The sequence below is a fragment of the Paroedura picta genome, chromosome 3 (genome assembly GCF_049243985.1).
Source record: "Paroedura picta isolate Pp20150507F chromosome 3, Ppicta_v3.0, whole genome shotgun sequence".
Classification (NCBI taxonomy): domain Eukaryota; kingdom Metazoa; phylum Chordata; class Lepidosauria; order Squamata; family Gekkonidae; genus Paroedura; species Paroedura picta.
In genome coordinates this window covers 130,699,464-130,719,819 of record NC_135371.1, presented here as the reverse complement: position 1 = coordinate 130,719,819, position 20,356 = coordinate 130,699,464, and the positions used below count along the sequence as shown (strand labels likewise).

The following is a 20,356-nucleotide window of genomic DNA, read 5'->3' as shown; positions in this document are numbered from 1 at the left end:
GCCCGGGGGCCTCCAACCTTTCCAGGTCCAGTACCTTTTAACATTGAAAGAAATTATACATATATAAATAAAGCTATACTCTACCTCACTTGTAAGTATAATGGTAATCCGGATACTTCAACACCTGAAAAGGATGTGATCCTAAAATCATTAAATGTCCTACCTTATAATGTAATAGAATGCTCGTTGATCTTGTACATATCTTATCTCTATTAAATCTATTACATCGTAAAGTATGCACCAGCTTTTGGGTCTGCACTGTAGGGATGCTAGCAATCCAACTGCTCCCAACCACACCCTATCACTCTAGCTGATTTATACATTCACTAGAATTGCAGTCCATTGTAGCTGATACAGCAGGCACTAGCAGGGAGGGGGAAAATAGCAAAGAGAGGGGAAGGTAGAAAACAAGAGAGTGATTAAGATAAAGACAGCTTGGCATTGGGGAGAGGGTTTGTAAGGGCATGAGGTTGAATATGTGTGTTGTGGAGGGGGGTTGTGGTGACAAATGAGGGTGTGGGTGTGGAGAGATGGGTGTCAAGAACCTGTGGTGTGGAATGTTCGTTGAGTGTGGGAGAGGACTGACCTTTCAGAATTGTGGCCTAGTGGTTACAGATGAGGTTTCTAGAGCTATGTCTGCAGATATGTGAAGGGAAAATCAGACTGGAGACTCTTCTTAGGGGGAGATTACATGGCAACCAATTCCTTCCAGTCTGCTTTCATCCTCATTTCCCTTCTTGTGTGAATTAGGCCACAGACACCAAAATGTCCCCCTGTCCTAATCTACATGGGATTCTCTAGCAGAACTGCTTTCTCTAGCAGAACTGCTCCCTGAGCTGTGATTCTGGGGGATCCCCAGCCCCCCACCCCACCCCGGAGGCTGGCATCCTGAGAAAGCAGTCCTTTTCCCCGGGCCTGGGCCTTTTCGGTCCTGGCCCCAAACTGGTGGAATGAGCTCCCAGAAGAGCCGAGGGCCCTGCTGGAATTGTTAGCTTTCCGCAGGGTCTTACAAAATGGAGCTCTTCCACTAGGGATTGGGAGTTAGGAATGTTTTTTATGAATGGATTGCCATCTATCTATTGCTGTAAGGACTGTTTTATGGGATTTTATTGTATCTTATTGATTTTATGCTGTTGCGAACTGCCATGAGAACATTGGAAGAGCAATGGTATAAAAGTTAAATAAATAATCATAACAATAAAAGTGGGGGGACAGGTTGGATGGGTTTGTGCTGTCCTGGGAAGGCATTAATAAAATTGTGAGAGTTTGCATTTTCTTTTTATTCTTTGAATGGGATTAAACAAACAAAAGTACTGCAAAAAACAGGGAGATGCATTACAGACACTTAAGGAGAATGTTTTAGAATTGAAAAATCCACAAGCAGTTAATTTGTCCAGTAGTCATCTTTTTGATGTAGAAATTTTGGATCTCAAGAAAGGCTGTTCTTTTGTTCCTACACCAAAACTCATAGGTGAGATACGTCTTTTCCGGAAAATTAGACCGGCTTAATTTTTCAAAGTTAAAGATGATACTGAGAATAAATTAAAAACAAAATCAGCCAGCAAAGGAAGAACAGTTGCTTGGGAGAATCATGATTATATCATTGACGTACAGAGGCAATTAAATAATAATAATCACTACTATGCCATAGCAGAGAACCCCATTTAGAAAATTTAAAAAGTCTTCGATGAAGTCTTATTGATGGGGCTTCTCAATAGATGTTACAACAATCCAAGAATAGAACACCCAGTTCTATCTGTTACCTAGGATTCATAAGAATGTGACCCCTGTAATAGGTAGACCTATAACCTCAGGCTGTGGCTGCATCTTGGAACCTTTGGCTATGTATCTTGATGAATTCCTTAAACCCTTTATCCCTAAAGCTGACACCATGGGTTTTTTGGGTCACATAAACCAGATCAATCTGGAATTGGAAGACATGATTTTTTTTCACGCTGGATGTGGTTTCTTTATACAGCAACATACCATAGGACCCGGGTCTTTTAGCATTACAAGAGACATTGGACAGGAGGAAGGATGTAACCAACCCCTCCCCCCAGTTATTTTTTGTGCCAAGTAGCAGAACTATGTCTGAACAAGAACTATTTCCAGTTCCAAGAAAAACTTTTTTGGCAGTTCTTGGGAACTGACGCAAATTCGCCCCAGAGCTCACTACTTTGTCCATGAGCAAGCTTGAGAATCAAACAATATTGGACTCAACCACTAAGTATAAAAATAATATCATTCTATACAACAGATTTTTGGATGATGTCTTTATTCTTTGGAAAGCACCTCCCGGAAACCTCAGGTTGGAATGCAGCCATTTAACTGTGGAGTAGTTTCTTCCCTTCCCACCATTCTGGAGGCATTTGGGCCTGGAAAAGGTTAATCAGTGCACAATATTTCTGTGTTTTGATTTCAAAAATATTGTTCTGGAGTGCCTGGTTTAATGCATCCCACATTTTTTAAGGCTCTATGGTTTATTTAATGCCCATTCCGGGCCTGTTCTTGGGTATTCCAGAGGCAATTTGGGTTAGGGTTAATGAAGGTGCAAGAGTTCCACCTTTTCATTTCTAAAATATTGTCTGTCTGTAATGCATCCTACTGTCTTGCAGGCTCTGCAGAACTGTGACAGCACCATCAGGGTCTTCAACTCTCCCAGGAGCTCATTCCACCAGATCGAGTTTTGGTACTGATCCTGGTACTGTCGTTTGTTTAATGCCCGTTCCAGCCTATTCCAGGGGCATTTTGGCCTGGAACAGGTAAATAAAGGGCTGAGAGTTATGCTTCTTCATTTCTAAAAATATTGTTCCCAAGTGTCTGTAATGCATCCCACTTTTTTGTGTAGTACTCTTGTTTGTTTTATGCCAGTTCCGGGGGCGGGGGGGGGGGAGTTCTGGAGGCTTTTTGGCCTGGCAAGGGTTAATAAAGCATCAGGATTGCCACCTTTTCTTTTCTAAAATGTTATTCCCAGGTGTCTGTAATGCATCCCACTGTTTGTTTGTTTTTTTTTTGTGGTTTGTTTAACGCCCAATCCGTGCTGCTCCGGCTTTTACTCTTTCCCTTCTCTAACTATTAGAAGCACTAAAGTGACCTTTTTGTTGAAACTTTCAGAATCTGGTCTACACAGCAAGAATAGGTAGATGTTGACCGAGAAGCAAAATTTCACCAGCAGTTTGAATCTCCGGGTCTCACGGAGCTGTGACGGACGGGGGAACTAGCGAACGAGTAGAGGGAGGACGCTAGAGGGAGGGCGCTAGGACCCCGATGAAACCTGCTTTGTACCGGATTTCGCCAGCCCTAGGACCCAGAGGGAAAGTAGGAAGTCGCTGCGTTTCAGGTGCGCGGAAGCAGCGCGTGCTCCCTATGGAGTCTGAGTTCCAGCCTCGCGCTAGCGGACTCCGGCTCAGGTAACTTCAGTGTGGGGAAGCGGGATTGCTTAAAGGGCCCCACGGGCTCTGTGGGAGGTTTTCATCCCGCTCCGCCCCCTCCTGCCGCGCGGGCCCAGAACAAGGCCGGCCGTGGTCCTTCGAAGCACGCCCTGCCGCTGAGGATTTGGTTAGGTGTGGGCGGGGCTTCCGTTCTACTTTGTGCACGTGTTGTGCGATGCACAGGGCATTGTAAGTTGCACCTGATATTACCGTTGCACGCTGCCGGTCACGTACTCCGGGGGCAGTCTGACGCTGTGTGGTATGTTGCTGCACAAGGAAATCCACCTTGGCAGAACTGTCAAGCCTATCATTATGTTGTTCTGGAACTGTGTGGGTCAGCCTAAGAAGCCGGGTAATAGGCCGTTATGTACAGACTGTAAAGCCTTTCCCTACTACTAGTAACCTTGGCATACACCCGTGCAGTTGCAGTGTGCCAAGAAGCAGTACACCTTTCATTTCCCCTTGACACTTTTTGAGCCTGAGAACCAGTGTACAGATTAGTGTGTCAGAAAAGAAAATGGAGGTACCCAGGTTTGAATCTCCGTAGTGCTATGCAGCATTTTGGTTGTTCTAGGGCAGCCTTTCTCAACTTTTGTACAGTTGAGAACCCCGTGAAACATTCTTCAAGCTTTGAGAAACCTCAGAAGTGGTGTGATGGTGCAGAAAGCCTGATCTAGGGCTGGTCATCCTCTTGTAGCCTGATCTACCTCACAAGGTTGTTATGAGGATAAAATGAAAAAGGAAAAGTGTTTCTTTGAGCTCTTTAGAGAGGGCACGATATAAATGTACTCATTAGGCTTTCGGGGGGTGGGTGGATTAAGGTGGGTTTTAAATTCTTGTGTTTCTCCCCACCTCCCACCCACAAGTCCAGCAGAGCTACTAGCAGTTCGCACCCGTGATCACAAGATTCCTCAGCGATCACATGGCCAGAAAGATTTTATCCCTGATGGCTCAGAAGAACAAGAGGAGAGGCTGCGCCAGTGCCGGGATGAACACTGGCAGCTTTTGCGGGAGGAGCGCGTGGAGAGATTGTATGTATTATTATTTATAAAAGGGCTGTATCTCAGTACTAGTAAAACACAGGCATTATATGCAGAAGGTTCCTGGTTCAGTCTCTAACATCTCTGGTACCATGGATCAGACAGCAGGTATGCAAAAGACCCCTGCTGAGACCCTGAGGAGCCACTGCTAGTTAAAGTAGATAACGGGACTAATTTAGCTGATAGTTTCATTTTTGATAAGGCAGTATTAATCCAATTGTGTGATTTTGATTATTTACTATCTTTGTTCAGTGAGAGACTGAGGCACATTCAGGATGTAATAATTCGCTCTGTATAAAATTCAGATCCATGCTGTAGATGAGAAAAGAATCTTATTCCAGCATAAATGAACTATTTCTTAGTAGTTCTATAAACTCACGCTGTCTCTCTTTAATCCTTTCTTTATACTTTTCCCTTTTTCATGTGTGGTAGTCTGGGCTGGATGAAGAAGTAATAGCAATTTACCTCAGGGTTTTACATATTAGAATTCTGTTTTGCGGGTGTGTGTATCTATTTTTAGCAATGTTTGTGCTCCCAATTAAGAATAAGATGGGTTCTTAGCCCCCTTTCAGTTAAGTGAATAGGGTGTGATGGATGGTTGAGGGTGTGATCATTAAAGAATATAGATTCCTTTTACATTTCTTTTGCAGGGGAAGTCTGGTGAAAGCTGAGTGGAAGCCTCAGGAGGGTATTATAGAGCTAAAATCCCCTGCTGTATGTGTGCCTCCCTTTTTGATACTGTCCTTGATTTTTGTTTGTGTAGTTTTTTAATGTTTTGTTGTAAATTCAAAGTATATGCTGGGGATACTCAAGATCTACTACCAAATCTGAATGCAATTTATAATATGTAGTTTGGGTGCATAATTCTTAATAACATAGGCTTGTCATGTGTGAGTAATGTTAAATTTTCTGTAGCATTGTTCCTTGTGCACATTTATCTCCATAGCCATTATGTTACATCGTACTACTTAGAGCTACTGCTTCTGGAGGAGCAGGCCTCTTTCTGGGACACATTTTCTTAAATGCAGGCCTAATCCCAGAGAAGAAGCTATGACCGTACCATGAAGTGGGTTGCAGTCAGTGAAAGATATGACAGATTCAAAAGGCCTTTAAGGTTTATAGACATGTCATGAGACCATTTCTGAAGGGCCAGAATGAAAATATTGTACACAACTTATCATCTCACTAGACTTCTGCAACTTGCTCCACGCAGGACTGCCCTTGAGACTGCTCCAGAAACACCAGCTGATACAAAATGCAGTGGCACTAGTCTTGACAGGTACTCAGTGGAGGGCACATATAACACCTGTGCTTGTCCAGCTGCATTGGCTACAGATTGGAAACTGAAACAAGTTCAAAGTTTTGGTGTTAGCCTTTAAAGCCCTAAACAGTCTGGAATGGCCATATCTACAGGTCCGTCTTTTCCCTTGTATTCCCCAAGAGCACTAAGATCTATGGAACAGCGTCTGCTCAGGATCCCTAGCCCAATAGAGGTGAGACTGGCCTTAGCCAGAGCTTTTTCAACTGTGGTCCCAGCCTGGTTGAATGCGCTCCCAAGGGAGATCAGGGCCCTGTGGGTCCCTAATCAGTTACACAGGGCCTGTAAGAATTATTCCACCAGGCTTATGCTTGGGGCCTATAATAACAACCACCAATTAAGGCTGACCTCACCACTGGGAAGACTGAAGATCAACTCCTAATGCTAAACTCCCTGCCTGGGATATTAGTTGGGGCCATTTAGACATGTAATGTTTTTAGATGAATAATTCCTTTTAGTCTATTGTATATGATGTTTTTACAAAATGTTCTTACCCACCCTGAGCACACCTGGAAGGTGGGCTAAAAATAAATTGTTGTTATTGTTGTTATATTACTAATATTTTCTATCCAGGGGAAATTCTGGCATACTATGGGGTCCTCAGAGCATGGAAAACAATACTTGCTGCCGGAGGAAGCCCTGTATCTCCTGGAATGTGTAAGTAGACTATCTTGGGCTTGGAAGTATTTTGGATTTTTTTTGTGTATGTGTATATTTTGGATGTATTGTATAAGACTTTATTGTTTCCAGCCATAGGCCATTACAATGTTAGCAATATAATAGCAGTTGATATCAAAAAAGCAATAAAACAATTAAAACAATATATGCAGTGGTCCATAGATAATGAAAGACAATAAGAATTCAGGTCTCTAGCTCTCTGGTGATGTAAATTTGGCTCGAATTTTCCTTGCTGCTAGTGCAAATAATGAGACATAACTGATTAGGGGGTTGGTATCCAATAATAAAAATACCATTTTGTCTAAATTCGCAGGGAAGTTCTGGCCATTCAAAAAATTCTTAATATATTTGGTTCTTGGCTCCAGATATAGTGGACAATCCAAAATATAATGATAGAGTTCTTCAACAGCAGGTTCTCCACAAATACATAGGCAAAGGACAAAAGGTACACCAGAAAAACGGCCTGAGAGTAGGAAGGAATGCAGGGAATGCAGAATCTGTGTGTTCTAATAACTTGTACTACAGCAATCTCCCATTCTAGTCTGTTTCTGAAATTCCTTTGCAATAAAACAGCTACTTTGAAATCCCTCATTGAATATCCTGGGAGGCCTGTTTTACAGGTTTCTCACTACTGTGATTCTTGATGTCTATGCAAGAAATACATTTTCTGGAGGCTACTATAAAACACACAATGGACACACAGAAACCACCTTATATTGGGAATCTACTGACAAATGTGTGCATGCCTCCAGCTGCCACCCTAAACAGACCAAGCAATCCATTGTATGTAGCTATGCTCTACGCCAGTGGTCCCCAACCAGGCCGCAGCCCCTTCTCCCCTCCCCCCCGCAGTAAGAAACTTCCCAGGCCGCAAGCAAATCGGCTGCAAAAGCGGCCGATTAACTTGTGGCCCGGCAAGATTCGTTTGGGGGGGGGGGAAGCAGGGTTGCGCATGCACATTTGCGCCATGCGTGGCCACAAACGCACATGCATGGCAGTTTCGTGCATGCACGTTTGTGGTCGCGCATGGCACAAACACGCATGCGTGGACCTGCCGCGCACATGCGGCATGCGCGGCCACGCGATCTCCCTCCCCACCACTGCCGGTCCGCAGCCTTAGAAAGGTTACGGACCACTGCTCTACGCTACAGCCATATATTTACCAGTCCTACAGACAGAGAGCCTCTTGTGGCGCAGAGTGGTAAGGCAGCGATATGCTGTCTGTAGCTGTCTGCCCATGAGGTTGGGAGTTCAATCCCAGCAGCCGGCTCAAGGTTGACTCAGCCTTCCATCCTTCCGAGGTCGGTAAAATGAGTACCCAGCTTGCTGGGGGGTAAACGGTCATGACTGGGGAAGGCACTGGCAAACCACCCCGTATTGAGTCTGCCATGAAAACGCTAGAGGGCGTCACCCCAAGGGTCAGACATGACTCGGTGCTTGCACAGGGGATACCTTTACCTTTACAGACAGATGTTCACCAGAGGGATCTACAACAAACCCTTTTGGAACTAAAATATCCACTTGATGAAGTCAAGAAACAGATTAACAAAATCAGAATGGTGCCCAGAGAAAACCTGTTGCAAGACAGGCCCCAAAGAGACACAATAGAACACTAGTGGTCACATATAACTCTCAACTGAAAAGAGTTTAATGCATCATCAGTGACTTACAAGCTCTACTGGGTAATGGCAGTTCTCTTCCACAAGGACTTGAAGGGACCTTTCCTTGCCCACAGATAGCCCCACAATCTTAATCAACTTCTCACCCACAGTAATACAATATCTAATTTGAACATGGACACATGGAATCCCCCCTGACAAAGCTGAACATGAAAAAATTACAGGTTATTCAGCCATTAAAGATTATTTTCTTTTCTTTATCTTCAATATGTCATTAAATGCTAACAATGTCCTTCAGTTCAGTTCTCTACAAAGGACAAAAAGGTCAAACCATAAATCTCACATTAAGAATCAGAACACTGAGAAACATGTAAGACAGTGGTCCCCAACCTGCGGGCTGCGGCCCGGTGCCGGGCCGCGAAGGCCATGGCGCCGGGCCGCGGCTCCCTCTCCCCGCCCCCCCCCCCGCAGTAAAAAACTTCCCAGGCCGCAAGCTTGCGGCCCGGGAAGCTTCTTACTGCGGGAGGGCAGTTCTACCAGTGAATGACAGCAACTATTCTGGTACACAAAATATAAATAAACCAATTATATTAACACTAGCAAGAAAGCCCATTGCAAGCAGGAATGCAATGGGTGCTAGGACCCAGGGGACACCAGGACGTGCAGATCTCTCTCTCTCTCTCTCTCTCTCTCGCTGCGTGTCTCAGCATGCCTCGAAGCAGGAGGCATAGCAGGTAATTAGGGCTGGTTTGTAGGAGGGAAGCAGGGCTGGTGTGCAGTTTGGGGCAGCTCCGTCTGTCTCTCTCTCCTTCCGTCGCAGCAAGGGCAGCTCTCTCTGTGTCGCTGTCAGCAGCTTGAGGCAGCTCTCTCTGTGTCTCTCTCTGCCTCCCTCACAGCAGGAGCAATAGGAGGAAATGAGGGCTCTTGGTCAGTCTGGCAGGACTCTGTGTGTCTTTCTCTGACTCTGGCATGTCTGAGAGGAACGTGGCTAGTGTCCAGGGAGGGAGGGCGGGAGCTGTAGGGGCAGGGCCAATCATGGTGCAGCCAGCATTGCTGGCTGCACCTTGATTGGCCCTATTCCAACTCGGACAACCGGACATGTTCCATCCCCCCAAGCTGTTTCACGTATATATAGAGGAACCATGGATAAGGATTTATTGTGTGTGACAAAGTTAAAAGCATAGATAAAGCCCATAGACTAATTGAAATAACATAATATGCACCATACAATGAAACCTAACATGTTTCAACCCCAAAATGAGTCTTCCTCAAGTCTAATCCTGAACACACATGTAATATAACAGAGAATGTAGATAGCAGCTAGTGAGATTTTTTAAAAAAATCAGGTCATTCTATATGAACAACAAGATCAAATGGAACTGATAGAAGATGTCCATTTATCAAGTGTAAGTCTCCTTCTCCAAAGTTGCTAAAAAGTTCTGGTGTGTGTCAGTAGCTTCTGCGCATGTATGAAAGCAAATGAGGTGTATGTCTAAGTGTCACAGTTGGAACAAGGCCCTCCAGTTAGCATTTGAGGGGTATATATGTGGGATTTTTTGAACTTTGTATTTGCTGCAAGAAGCATTGAACTCAGAAGAAAAAAAAGGAATCACAAGGCAAAATAATGTAATAGTCCTCTCTGTATTACTAATAATAACTAATAATAATAAATTTACTAATAATAATTATTCTGTATTACTAATAATACAGAGAGGACTATTACATGATCTTGCCTTGTGATTCCTTTTTCTTCTTCGTTCATATTGAGGAATCTACGGTTCTATACTTGATTGCAAGAAGCATTGAAGCATTTATAGTGTAAAGTATGCAGCTTTGTCTTTTGGGGCTAAGGAGTTCTGCTTGTGCTGGATGTTCATTTCCACCACACCCTGCAGTACCTGTTAATCTGTGCTGACTTTATAAACCCAAGAGAGCAAGTTTAAGATGGAAACTCACAATGTATGGAGCTTCTAAGCAAAAATGAGCTGGCACAGGCAGTCTCCTGAGGCGACAGAGAAGGATGGGGTGTGGTGCCTACTGAGCTGGTTTTGTGCAAGTTGAAATTTGTAAACATTAAGCTTCTGTCTTACAGGGCTCTATTCAACTTTTTTACAATGACTTGCCCTTGTCAGTCCAGGAAGCCTATGAGACTCTGCTGTCTCAGATGTCAATGAGTCTGCTGAAATACCAGGTGTGTCTCAGAATTTGAGTTTAGCTGTAATTATTGAAGCAGGTACAACCAAAGAGAAATCCCTGTCTCACGTGTCTTGGCAGTGAATATTCCCTCAGAAACTAGAGAATCAGGTATATTAACCCTGCCATTATGGATAGAAGTGAAAAATGAATCTGGTAACTAGAAAATTTCCCCTGATTCCACAGTGATTGGGAATTGCCTGTTATTCCGAAGCAAGGCTTAGCAGGGATACACAACCTGACTGCACCAAATTAGTTACCACAATGTAATTACTTAATGCAATCATTCTGACTTAGAAGGATACGTGTAAATATGCTACTGGAATCTGGAGCTTGGCTGTACATTAAATGAAGTTGATCACCTATAATTCGCTGCAGCTGAAGTGCTTTAATTTTGCCAGATCAGGCTTATTACTATAATGAATAGAATGACTGCACCTGGATTCTGGTATCCTGGTATTCTGTAAAGGGTGGAACATACCAGATGGGTATGGAAGGAGTCAGTGCAATCCTGGAGGGTGTCACTCTTGATGTTTGCCAGCTAGCCTTGGTTATAGGACACCATGAATGGTGACTTGCTGTGTGAGTCACCCTGCATTCGATGGTACCATCCTGCCCCAGTTATTGTCCAGTGAATGATCTATCCATACAACTTGCACCAGGGATTCCACTGATTCAGTTTTTGGTTTGTCAGTGGATTTGCTGAGTGATATACGACAAGTTCCATAGATGTAAGATAGGAGTAATGAGTATCATTGTCACTGTACTGGCAAGAGATGGAGACAGATTGCCAAGTGTTCTGCATATTCAAATGTTGTATACATCTAAATAATATTGTTTGTATAGATGGCAGACTGCTATCTAGAGCTTGAGCAACAAAAACCACTTAAGGTCTGTCACCTCAGAGCAAGTTTGAACAAAAAGTGATGTGCTTGCGTGACAAATGTGCATGCAGCAATTTTAATGATCATGATTGCCAAGTAATTCCACCACTTACATCCAGGAAAATAATACATGTGTATTTAGTCATTAGATCCAATACAGGTACGTTTTCCAGAGTGATGGGGTCCATTGTGGTGCAGCAAGGAGTGGAAAATGGGAACTGACCATCCCTTACATAGGAAATAGTACTTTGTCAGTCACTGTAAAATACTTAATGCACATATTCTTTTCAAAGTGTACAACACTACATTGTTTCAGAGATCATCACCTGGCTTTCTGTTCTATTTTAAAAGGTATTCAGCCACTTGAAGAGACTTGGGTACATTGTGCTGAGATTCCATTCGAGGTAATTATCCAACGGTGGACTTCCCCACCCCTTCTTTAAAACATCCCCTTTGGCATCACTTTAGTAGGCTTCTTCAGACCTGTAATAAAATTTCATATAATTAAAATGTGAGCTTTGCCATTTCTGTAAATTTTAGCCATAATTGGCCCATTACACTTGGACAAATCATATTGTGGTTGTGACAATTCTCTCAAACTTCTGAAGCTAATCTGTATCGTTCCCCATCCTTTAGGTCAGCAGTAAGGTCCATACATGTCAGCCCATTTGAAAACATTCACCTGAGTGGGAGGAAGGGCAGGGTGCGTCTTTGGGTGTTTCAGCTAAGAATGTTTGCATCTAGTTTTGAACAGGATTGTTCCCAATGATTTTAATTTTCTCTATTTCTCCCGAAGTGCTATTACAACACCTTATGAGAGGCAGCTGAATCTGGGCAGCCACTGTCAAAATGCAAAGAAGCACCACCACAAGAGGAAAAGGAGCTCTAGCCCTCGGTAAACATTTATGGAAGCCAGGAGAGAGCCTTAACAGGCTACCTCTAGGAGTGCACGTTGTTATACTGAGCGAGGATGTCAGATATCCCCCCCATTATTAAGATTTGTTTCCAATAATTATCATAGGTAATTCTGAACTTGGTTCTATTACTATTATTTATTTATTTGCCTGTCTTTCTCACTGAGACTCAAGACAAATTGCAAAGTAAAGATAAAGGGAAACTGTGACAACATTCAATGAGCGATGCAACAGGACTAGGAAAACAAATTGAATGACAGTGTGAACAGCAAAGTATCTATGGAAAGTTGTAGTATAAGCAGTGCAGAAAATAAGATCACAAAAGTATATGACCATGTAATACAAGCAAGATACTATTTACAATGATGATACCTATAGCAACCAGTGTAGCTGACTACAGAACGGTTACCCTATGAAGGTGTCCTTCTGAACTCTTTCATCTTACTACCTTTTGAATTCCATTATAAGAATGCCCTGCCTGAGCATTTCCATTTTGAAGACGATGATAATACTGTGAGAGCCTTCCTAATTTCTTCAGGCAGGTCATTCCATGAGGTGGAAATCACCCTAAAAAATGCTAATGAACAGGTAGTGTCTGATCTCACCCCATTACAGGGAAGGACCTTCAGAAGAATTTGCTCAGATGAGCAAAGCTGTTATGGTGGGGCATATAATAGGAGAAACAGTTCTGCAGGAATATAGATCCTAGGCCTTGAATTCAACTTAGTTACTGATTGGTAGTGAATGAAGCACCTGCAGGATGGGCGTGGCAAGCTTGTTCCATCCAACACCCGATAGTAATTGGGCTGCTGTGTTTTGTACCAGCTACAAATTTCTGCCTTGACTTTTAAGAGTGGCCCATGTAGAATGCACTACTGTAGTATAGCCTCAACATAACCATAGCATGGATTTGCGTGGCTATATTGGCCAAATCAAGGAAGGGGACCCTCTTCCTGTCTAACTGAAGGTGGTAGAATGCTTTTTTGCTGCTGCTGCTTTAACTTGCTTCTCTAGTAGTAATGATGGGTCCAGTATAAGCCCTTGGCTTTTCACTGAGGCACAAAGTGTCAGCTGAACCCCACTGATAGCAGGGAGCACAGTGTTTTGAAGGCCTCAGCCTTCCCAAACAAGATGCAGTTTCAGCTTGTTCACCTTTAACCAATTAACTACAGCACTGAGGCACTAGTCCAGGACCCAGAGACTCCCTTAGTGATTTGGATAAAGAAACTGAGCCAAGTGTCATCAGTGTATTGCCAACATCCTACTCCAAAGCTGCAAATTATTTCTCTTGAGATCTTTACATAGAAATTGAACAACGTGAGGGGATAATTGTGAGCCTTAGGGAGCCCCACAAGACAAGTCCCACGTTAGCATCCCTCTGAGTTCTGCCTACACTTTAATCCCTTCTTCTACCTCTCAATGAGATGGTATTATCCACACTGTCAAATCCTGCTGATATATCCATTAAGAGCAGTAGAGGCACAATTTTCCTCTGCACTCAGGTCATCAACTAAAGCTCTCAATGTCCTTTTTGTTCCATCACCTGGCCTGAAGCCAGACTGAAAGGGTTTTAGGGCAGATCAGCTGTCCAGGAAGACCTACTTACTGCCCCCTTGATTAATCTTACCCAGAAAGGGCGAATTGGAAGAGACCAGGCTAGAGTTGGTCACATCATGCTTCTCTGGTGATGTATTAAGAAGGGGATAGATGACTGCCTGTTTAAATGTGCCCTAAAGTATGGATTGAAAGATCCACAAGTTGCTGTGGCAACCTCTTGGGAATCTGCAGATTTACAGACAAATCCAAAAACTTTTTCAAATCTTTTTTAGACTTAGTCAAACCAGAGAACCAGTGAGTTGAATGCCATTACTGGTCAGATGAAGGCATTGATGGTGGTGGGTTTTTCTTGAGTTCTCCTTTCGCAGCAGTCTGTTATAACTCCAGGGAAGATTATTCACATGACTGCAGGACCTGTGTGGCCTAATAGTGGATTGACAGCCTCTGGTGGGCAGGGGGAAGTGAACAAAATCACTTTCTCATTTAACTTCTGTCACCGGTGAAAGCAAGAGGGCAGTTTTGCCCCTTTTCCTCTGCAATCTCCCAGTGCCCAAAGAATAAACATTCCAAGGGTCAGAGAAGGGTAATATGATTCTTGTATACACAGGTCTCGAGAAAAACATGCCTCCAATTGGGGGGGTCGTCCTATATGCAGGGTGCACTTCTGTTGGGATAGACATAGCCGCCCATAGTGGCCTCCCAGTGCCCACCTGGTGCCCATAGTGTCCTCCCGATGCCCGCCCACCTCATTCTACATACCATCCAGTATCGTGCGGTATCCAGTGTGGCCGCTGCGGATTATCAGCGTGGCAGCGGTGAGCTTCAGCAGCGAGACAGGGATGCCAGCCTTTTCGGCGTGACCAGCCCATTCTGCTCGGCAGGAAGCAGCGGCACTTCAGCCCGCCCCTTGTCTACGTAGAGCTTGCACATGTGCACTTGCATACTAGTGCCGGTCACAGGGAGATGCAGGTATATAACAAACTCTATATTTTGAGTGGAAATGTTGGGGGGTTGTCTTATACGCCAGCAAATACCGTAATAAAACACACAAACAGGGAGCAGTGATAAGAAGAGTGAACAGAACAAAAAGGGCTTCACCTGCTGACAGAAGATGATAATAGAGACATGCATAATATGAATCTCCCTGGGGAGGGAGTTCTACAGTTTCAGCAGTACAGCTGAGAAGGCCTTTTCTTGAGTTGCTCCGTTGAGCCTCAGATGTCAGGGGCACCTGAACCAGGGCCTCTTGATGATGGAGTGGTCAGGGAGGTTCATAGAGTAACAGATGGTCCATAAGATATGGTGCCCCAAGTTGTACAGAATTTGCTTCTGGGTCAATACGGCCATCTTGAATTTGGCTCAGAAGCAAATTGGGAGCCAGTGTAGATTGAACAAGGCTAGAATTGTATGACGCCTACTCCTGTCAACATTCTGGCCCTGGCATTCTGTACCAAATGCAGCAACCAGATAGTTTTCAAGGGCTCCCTGACATAGAGCTCATTGTAGTAATCTAATTTAGATGTTACCAGGGCCTGCACCAGAGTGGCCCATAAAAAGCCTCACCTGGCCAATGCTGCCATCTGTTTATCCAACAGGAGGCTTAAGTCCAGCAGGACCCCCAAGCTATGGACTTGCACCTTTAGGGGGAATGTAACCCCATTCTTAACAGGAGATATCAGAATTCCTGGAACAAAGCACCTCCTCACTAGTAGCACCTCCATTTAGTCAGGATTAACTTTCTGTTGTTAGCTCTCATCTGCCCCAAAAACTGCCACCAACCACCAGTTTCCTCACCCTCCCTGGGGTTTACTGTAAGGATGAGATAAAACTGAGTATATTCTCAGCTCAAATTGCAGAATGACCTCTCTCATTGGCTTCAGGTAGATGTTGAAAAGCATTGGAGATGCAGTGGACCCTTGTGGGATCTTGTAGACCAAAGGGCCAAGCAGCATAGCTAACATCTAAACTGACCTTACTCCTACATTGCACCTTACTCAGTGTCCTGGGGTTCTAACTTTTAGATTTTCTGTTTTTAGTATTTTTAGCATGATTTTAACATGATTTGCTATATTGCAGTGTATATGTTGTCCACTACCCTGAGTCCACCTTTGGCGTAGACAGTGGGTTATAAATTCAAATAAATAAACATTTTCCCAGCACCAAACTCCGAAATCTACCTAGTCCGTATGATAATTCTGTGAAGAGAAATGTGATGAATAATGCCTATGTTTAAAGGCCCTTTCCTCTTGGTTGGATTCATGACAGAAAGGCCAAAATATCTGACAAAACTCACGAGTACAAGCAGCCACCAAAAAAGGCTGGGAGACATCATGAGGATTCCAGCCACCCAGGGACAGATGGAGGAAGCGTATCTGGGGAGAAGGTGAAAGCATCTGATCCTGAAGTTGCAGTTCTGGAGACCACCCCATCTTCCAGTGACGTAGTACAGTTGTATCAATCTCCAGTTTGTATCGGAAACCACCATGTGATATCTACTGTAGCATCTTGGGAATGTCAGGGTAACGAATGTCAGTCACGATGGAATTTCACCACCATTACTTTCCCCAACATGGGTGCGGATTGCCCACAAACCCTCTTGTCACAACCTGATAAAAGATTCCTCCCCAAGAATGTACCTGCACGGATGGTTGATGCAACCAGGTGGCGCAGAAAGCTCAACCAGAAACATGAGAAATTGTCTCACAAGGAGCGGGAGCATCTCGCGTGGGAGAGAAGGTACAAAAGCAGTATCAATGAGGATAAGGAGGTCAGGCAGTGCTCCACCTGGCAGGAGTACAAAGCTCTTCTAGAAAAGAGGAGACAACAGAGGGAGAAGTATCCAGCAAATCTCTGGCAGCAGACTGTCACCCCACTTGTGAAGCCAGATCAGGATCTATCAACAGGTATTGTGTGTGTGTGTGTATTGCTTGTATATGTATATACATATTTTGCTGTCAAGTTGCACCCAATTTATGCTGACCTCATAGGGCTTTCGAGGCAAAAGGTGGTCTGTCACTTTGGTGAAACCTTAGATTTCCTTGGTGGTTTCCCATAGCTGACCTTGCTTAGCATCCAAAATTTAATGAGACTGGGGCAGTCTTATTCAAGTGAATAGCCTTGTTGGTCTGAAGTAGTACAACAAAATTTGAGTCCAATGGCACCTTTAAGACCAACAAAGATTTATTCAAGGCGTGCGCTTTTGTATACAGGCACACTTCCTCAGACAGTGGATCACAAGACTACAGATATAAGGAGAAAGTAAATTAGTAGCAAATTAGTAAACAGCATCATAAGTCCAAATATGCAGTATGATAATTCTTTGCTAGAAAAGCCAATCAGTCCTATGGATTTAATTGTCCTTTACAATAACTGTTGAGCAATAAAAATGTAAAGTTAGTGATTAATGGCAGACACTTTCCCAGTTGTGAAAAGAAGTAATTAAAAGCGGCTTCTTGTTAGCTCCATCCATCTCCACCCAAGCATGGAGGAATCCCCACAAGTGGCAAGCTGTGCCAAATATGTTATCCTGTCCTGAGAATAGAGAATTAGATTCTAAATAGCATTACATACAGGATGTGAATCAATCACTGTGAAATTTACATGGTGGAGTAGGCAGAACTGATTATGTTGCACACATACAAACCAGGGTAGTACAGAAATGAATACATTTTGTTAAGTTTGCCCTTTTAAGTTAAACATGTACTTAGTCCTTAAGGTTGTAGAAAAATTAAGAAGCATTGAACACCCCCAATTTAGGGCTCATAAATCCAGTTCATGATTTCCAGTCTCTCCTCCTTGTCCTTTTTTCCCATGTTCCAAATATTTTGTAACCATTATATACCTTCAGCAAATTGATAAGCATTTTCCTGACTTCTTTCTGTGTGCAGTATCTGCAGTGTTGTTGCCACAGAGTATTGGCTGTGCTTACACAGAATTATGAATTGGGTGCATTTTCATTAGGAAGTTCTTTTGGCCGAGAAGGCCAAGAGCACCTTCTTCTTAAAGACAAGATCATACAGCCTGAATAGCTGACTAGTCAGTGCAGGTATGCAACATTCCCCTAACCCAAATTTCTTTCATGGTTCTCCCCCCCCCCCTCTACTTACCAGCTGATGTCCTTCAGCAGATCAGTGTACTTCAGCCCTCCCACATCCTGGATGGAGCAGCCCAGTAAGTGTTGTGGCATATACATTTTTGTAAATAAATATGTTTCAGATATCTCCTTATGTAAGGCTTAACATTTAAATTGAGTCTCTCAAGAGTCTGTGTAGGGGAATGGACCCAACCAGTTGCAAATCAAATTTCAGTTTCCAGTGCTTCTCTTACAGTCGTTTTAATCACCCTTATGGGTAAACTCCTGAGTACCTAAGTGAATTTTTCATCCCTGCTTTCTCTTTTCTCCTTGGAATTCAGATAATCTGTTGGGTATTTAGATGGGCCTATGCTTTATTTCCAGTCCCTACAATCTCTTTGAGGTTCTTGGGAACTCAAGTTGATGGAGATGCCTGAGATCTCAGAAATCTACCTCTTTGATTTTGTTGGCTCTGTTTCTAAGGGGGAAATTTTGCATTGTACTGTGTATGACTGTGCAAATCCAGGTGCTTCCTTTATCATTGCAGACATGCAATGTAGAGTTTGGGGGTGTGGCGATCGGGAACCTTAAGGAAACCCACCCTTAAAAAGCAAATGTCTAGGCTACATGGTTGCCGAAGTAAGCCAGTTTAATGTTCACTTTCTTTCGCACCTGTCCAAGTTCTCCATTGGTGATGACCAACTCAAATCCTTCTTCTGTCATATAACTGCTATGTCCCAGATGGAGTACTTTGCCATAGCTGAAGATTTCTCCTCCCTATGGGGCACTTGAAGGAGTGGTAGACAGGAGAACTTTGCAGTGGTTTTTCCCCCCACTTTGTACTGATGACTGACCTCCTTAACAGGCTGCTGAACGATTCCGGAGGCATGAAGATAGATTTTGATGTGTATCCAGCAGACACAGCTTCTAACTTTAAGAAGAATAAACCTGGGAAGCCTTTTGTCCGGATGTGTGTTCGAAGGTATTGGGTGGTAATCATTTTAACTCTTAAGTGAACTGCCCGGAAGACAACGTACAAGAATTAAATAATTTAAGAGCAGTTTCTGATAAACTAAAAATGATGCTAAAACATCCCAAATGCATTGTACTTTAAAAACTTGATAGATTAAAATTGTCCTAACAAAACTTTTTTTTTTTTACTTTGCAGCTTTGATGAACGGATCCCAACCCTGAGGGCAGTGAAACAGCTTGCTTACCAAAGTGGCGATGTCCCCGTGGCCTTTGCACTAGTAGACAATGGCGACATTGCTTTCTATTCTTTTAAGGAGTTCAAACTGCCTGTTGATGTATACCCCTGACTGGCACTGCTGTGGAGAGACATCTTTGGGACTGGGCTTGCTTTTGTACACATGTATGAAATGGACTCAGGGGTTTGCTCAGCTTGATATTGTGTAGAAACTTGGACTGCCAATATTCTGCCATCCACTCGTAAAGAAAACTGCTCATTCATGAAACCCAAAGGGAATTCAAACATGTTCTTCCTTTATTGCATCATCTCAGTACTTCTCAAACAGAGATGCACAAGTTAGTCATATTCTTTTAATGCTCCAGTTAATATTGTTAGAATGATATTACCTTTGATTTCATTGTTGCACATGCAGAATAGGCTGTGGTTGACTGAGAACCATTGTACTAAAGCAGTACTGAATGGTACGCAGAAATCTTGCTGTACATTCAATAATCCAGTTGGGTGTTTGGTGGTTTCTAATAACTGTGGCACCAGCAGTTGTCCAATTCAATCCTTCAAAGTTTGGGGGTGGGGAGGCTCCAGACCAGGATTCGGGCATCTGATGGATCCTTTAGCATTTATTTAGCAATAAAATATCTTCTTCCTGTTCCATGGTGTTGTTCAGTTTCTTGAAGAGTGTGCTTCCCTGGGTAATATGTTTTTGAGTCAAATACTTTGGAGCTTTCTTCCCACTTGGTGGCGATTCACTAGTGATGACTTACATTTTGCTACTGCAAGCATTTGCTGACAAATGAGTTCCGAAGTGATATCTCTAAATTCCCTACACTTTCTTCTGCAACACCAAGAGGCCAGCTATGTGCTGCTCTTCTAGGTGATCATGGAGGAACAGACAAATCTGAGTAATATGGTTTCAGCAGGCTGTCTGGCATTATCCAAAGGAGGCTAAGGCTAACAACTATTTCCATTGTGCATGCTGTATTTTTAACAAGCGTCATCATTATGAAATGACCAAGATACCATGGTAGTCTTATAGGAAGTGCCAACGTGAGTTAACAGTTTGTGTATGGTTTTGGGGAAATTTTCCCTTTTTTTTGCTCCTCCTGGCATAACTGCATGTCATTGGTTCCTACTGCTCTCTGAATGTGGCTAGCACATTGTCTGGATGATGTGAATTAACCTGTTAGTAGTGGAGCATTCTGTACTGCTTTGGGTTAGGTGATGTTCTGATCCCTTCTAGCCTGGCTTGTCAGTGTGGTGTATGAAAGCATTATTACAGCTTAATCTAAACCACATTGTCAAAAAACTGGCCTGATCTAGAGGTTTCTTGGCCTGCCAAAGTTTGGCCCAAGCTTTTGGGCTTGGTCAAATTACTAAAGGAAATTCATGTCACAATGACTTGCAGTTTCAAGAGATAAGAAATCAGATGGAGTCAGTCACAGG

At 43.4% G+C, this 20,356-nt stretch overlaps 1 protein-coding gene across 4 annotated transcripts; it reads left to right on the top strand.

The window, feature by feature from the left end:
* The first annotated feature begins 3,252 nt into the window (after positions 1-3,252).
* Positions 3,253-19,565, top strand: TSEN54 (tRNA splicing endonuclease subunit 54). 4 transcript variants are annotated; one of them, XM_077327823.1, is made up of 11 exons: positions 3,253-3,410; positions 4,298-4,462; positions 5,122-5,185; positions 6,363-6,446; positions 10,179-10,277; positions 11,515-11,567; positions 11,960-12,058; positions 15,900-16,537; positions 17,744-17,804; positions 18,572-18,688; positions 18,875-19,565. In XM_077327823.1, exons 1-11 carry the CDS (start codon positions 3,268-3,270, stop codon positions 19,023-19,025), a joined length of 1,674 nt encoding a protein of 557 aa, XP_077183938.1. In that variant the 5' UTR covers positions 3,253-3,267; the 3' UTR covers positions 19,026-19,565. The 4 variants fall into 4 exon arrangements, with proteins under 4 accessions (XP_077183938.1, XP_077183939.1, XP_077183941.1 ...); XM_077327825.1 differs by lacking the exon at positions 3,253-3,410 and adding an exon at positions 3,433-3,620; XM_077327824.1 differs by lacking the exon at positions 18,572-18,688.
* Positions 19,566-20,356: the final 791 nt, after the last annotated feature.